Source organism: Scardinius erythrophthalmus, assembly GCF_964197995.2.
Source record: "Scardinius erythrophthalmus genome assembly, chromosome: 3".
Classification (NCBI taxonomy): domain Eukaryota; kingdom Metazoa; phylum Chordata; class Actinopteri; order Cypriniformes; family Leuciscidae; genus Scardinius; species Scardinius erythrophthalmus.
The window spans coordinates 807501-810000 of NC_138223.1; the positions used below are offsets into that span (position 1 = coordinate 807501).

The 2500-nt window shown below is 34.8% G+C and overlaps 1 protein-coding gene across 1 annotated transcript in view; it reads left to right on the forward strand.

Annotated features, from left to right (window-relative positions):
* grk1a (G protein-coupled receptor kinase 1 a) overlaps positions 1 to 2500 on the forward strand; it is a gene marked incomplete at both ends in the record, with an annotated part of 10968 nt that overhangs the window by 6225 nt on the left and 2243 nt on the right. Inside the window, 2 exons of the mRNA XM_081361342.1 lie at positions 672 to 796; positions 1412 to 1613. Coding sequence (XP_081217468.1) covers positions 672 to 796; positions 1412 to 1613 — 327 coding nt within the window. The remainder of the gene's footprint in view (positions 1 to 671; positions 797 to 1411; positions 1614 to 2500) is intronic.

A 2500-nucleotide genomic window follows, 5' to 3' on the forward strand; every position in this document is an offset into this window, starting at 1 on the left:
GTTGCTTATTATCATGCATACATCGGCTGTTTATTAGTACTTATAAAACACTTATTAATGCCTTATTCTGCATGATCATATTATACATCCCTTAATCCTACAATCCTAAAGTTAACAACCTTACTAACTAATAATGAGCAGTAATTAGGACTTATCGAGGCCAGAGTCATAGTTAATAGTGAGAACTGAACCCTAAACTAAAGTGTGACCGATTTAAAGTTTCCATTTTTAGTATATAATATATACATATATATATATACTGTATGTGTGTGTGTGTGTGTGTTTTTATACATTTTTATTTCCCTTTAGTTTTGTTTATGGTTTAGTTTGGCTTCAGCTTTTGTGAAGTTTTTAGACAATGTCGACAATTGGATAAACGCAAAACTTTCAAATATTATCCTAACATTGTCATTTTATCCTTATATTGTAATCATTACACGCACAAGTTGTAATTGCTGACTCACACACTCGTTGTGTTTGTTGAACTGAGTTCATGACATTAGCTAACCCTATAACGTGTGTATTATTATAGTTTTATACTATATTACTGTATATTACTGCCGTATGAACGTGACTTTAACACTCTTCTCTGACTGATGACTGAATACACTTCCTGCTTTCATGCATTAAAAACCCTATATGAATGTGTGTGTGTGTGTGTGTGTGTTCAGGGTTCATGGCCCCGGAGCTGCTGAAGGGTGAAGAGTACGATTACTCCGTGGATTACTTCACTCTCGGGGTCACGCTGTTCGAGTTCATCGCCGCCAAAGGACCGTTCAGGACTCGAGGAGAGAAGGTTTTTTAAACATATTTTTTACATATTTTTATCGAATTTTACAAAACATTTAACAAAGATACATAATAACATACACTTAAGTACAAACATAACTTACTGAAATCTCTCCCCCTCCACAATAACCCTGGCAGTCGGTAAAAAATAAATAAAAATTATACGTATATATATATATATATAAATATATTAAAAAAAATAACATCCTTAAACATACAGCGCTTTATACCACACACTCTTTTAAGCATTGTGCATATACTATAACTCCACACATCTATATCCTCTTCAATATCTCCATCTTTAACAAATTCCATGAACATCTCCCAAATTTCATTCCAAACTGGCCAAACTGGATTCCATTCATTCTTTATCACATTATGTTTATGCGTTTGATGCATTTGACATGCATTCCCTATAGAATGAATAACTTGAATGCAATGTAAGTCACTTCATTGCGACTTTAAATGTAAATGCAGTAACCCCGGGATCATGTGATGCAGGCGTTTGGTGACAGCGCCACCTGTGTGTCAGTGAGAGGTAAAGTCTCTGATGAACATGACTCTGTTGTCCCACACTCGTGTATCAGCCGCTGTTCTTCTCCATGTTTGATTGTTTGCTCAGGTGGAGAATAAAGAGGTGAAGAAGCGGATCCTGAACGACCCTGTGACCTTCCCGGAGAAGTTCAGCGAGAACGCCAAGTCCATCTGTGACGGGTTACTGGCTAAAGAAGTGGACAAGAGACTGGGCTTCAAGAACGGCTCGTGTGACGAACTGCGCGCTCATCCGTTCTTCAGCGAAATCAACTGGAGGAAACTGGACGCAGGTGCGGATCAGAATCAGTGCCAGTTCATAATGTTTCTGAAAGAGTCTCTTCTGCTCTCCAAAGCTGCGTTTATTTGATCAAAAATACAGTGAAATATTATTCCAAAGTAAATCATCTGTTCTCTATATGAATATATAGTAAAGTGTAATTTATTCCTGTGATCAAAGCTGAATGTTCAGCATCATTACTCCAGTCTTCAGTGTCACATGATCCTTCAGAAATCACTCTAATATGAGGATTTGATGCTCAAGAAACATGATTATTATCAGTTTTGAAAACAGTTCATATTCTTGTGGAAACCGTCATACATTTTATTTTTCAAGATTCTTTGATGAATAGAAAGTTCAAAAGAACATAATTTATTTGAAATAGAATCTTTTGTAACATTATAAATGTCACTTTTTATCAATTTAATGCGTCCTTGATGAATAAAAGTATTTCTTTCAAAAACAAGAAAATCTTACTGACCCCAAATCAGGGTTTACACAAACATATGACTGTTTTCAACATTGATAATAATCATAAATGTTTTCTGAGCATCAAATCATCATATTATACTGATTTCTGAAGGAAATGTGACACTGAAGACTGGAGTAATGATGCTGAGTAAATTCAGCTTTGATCACAGGAATAAATTACACTTTACTATATATTCACATAGAGAACAGATGATTTACATTAGAATAATATTTCACTGTTTTACTGTATCAAATAAATGCGGCTTTGGTGAGCAGAATCATAATAATTCCAAACAATAATGTTTGTCCATTGGGGCCGGTTGCATAAACTGCTAAGACTAGTCTTACAAGACATACATTTGTTTTTCTTTAAAACCGTTCATAACTTTTTAAAATCAGTTACATAAAAACGTAGATTGGCTAAATCTG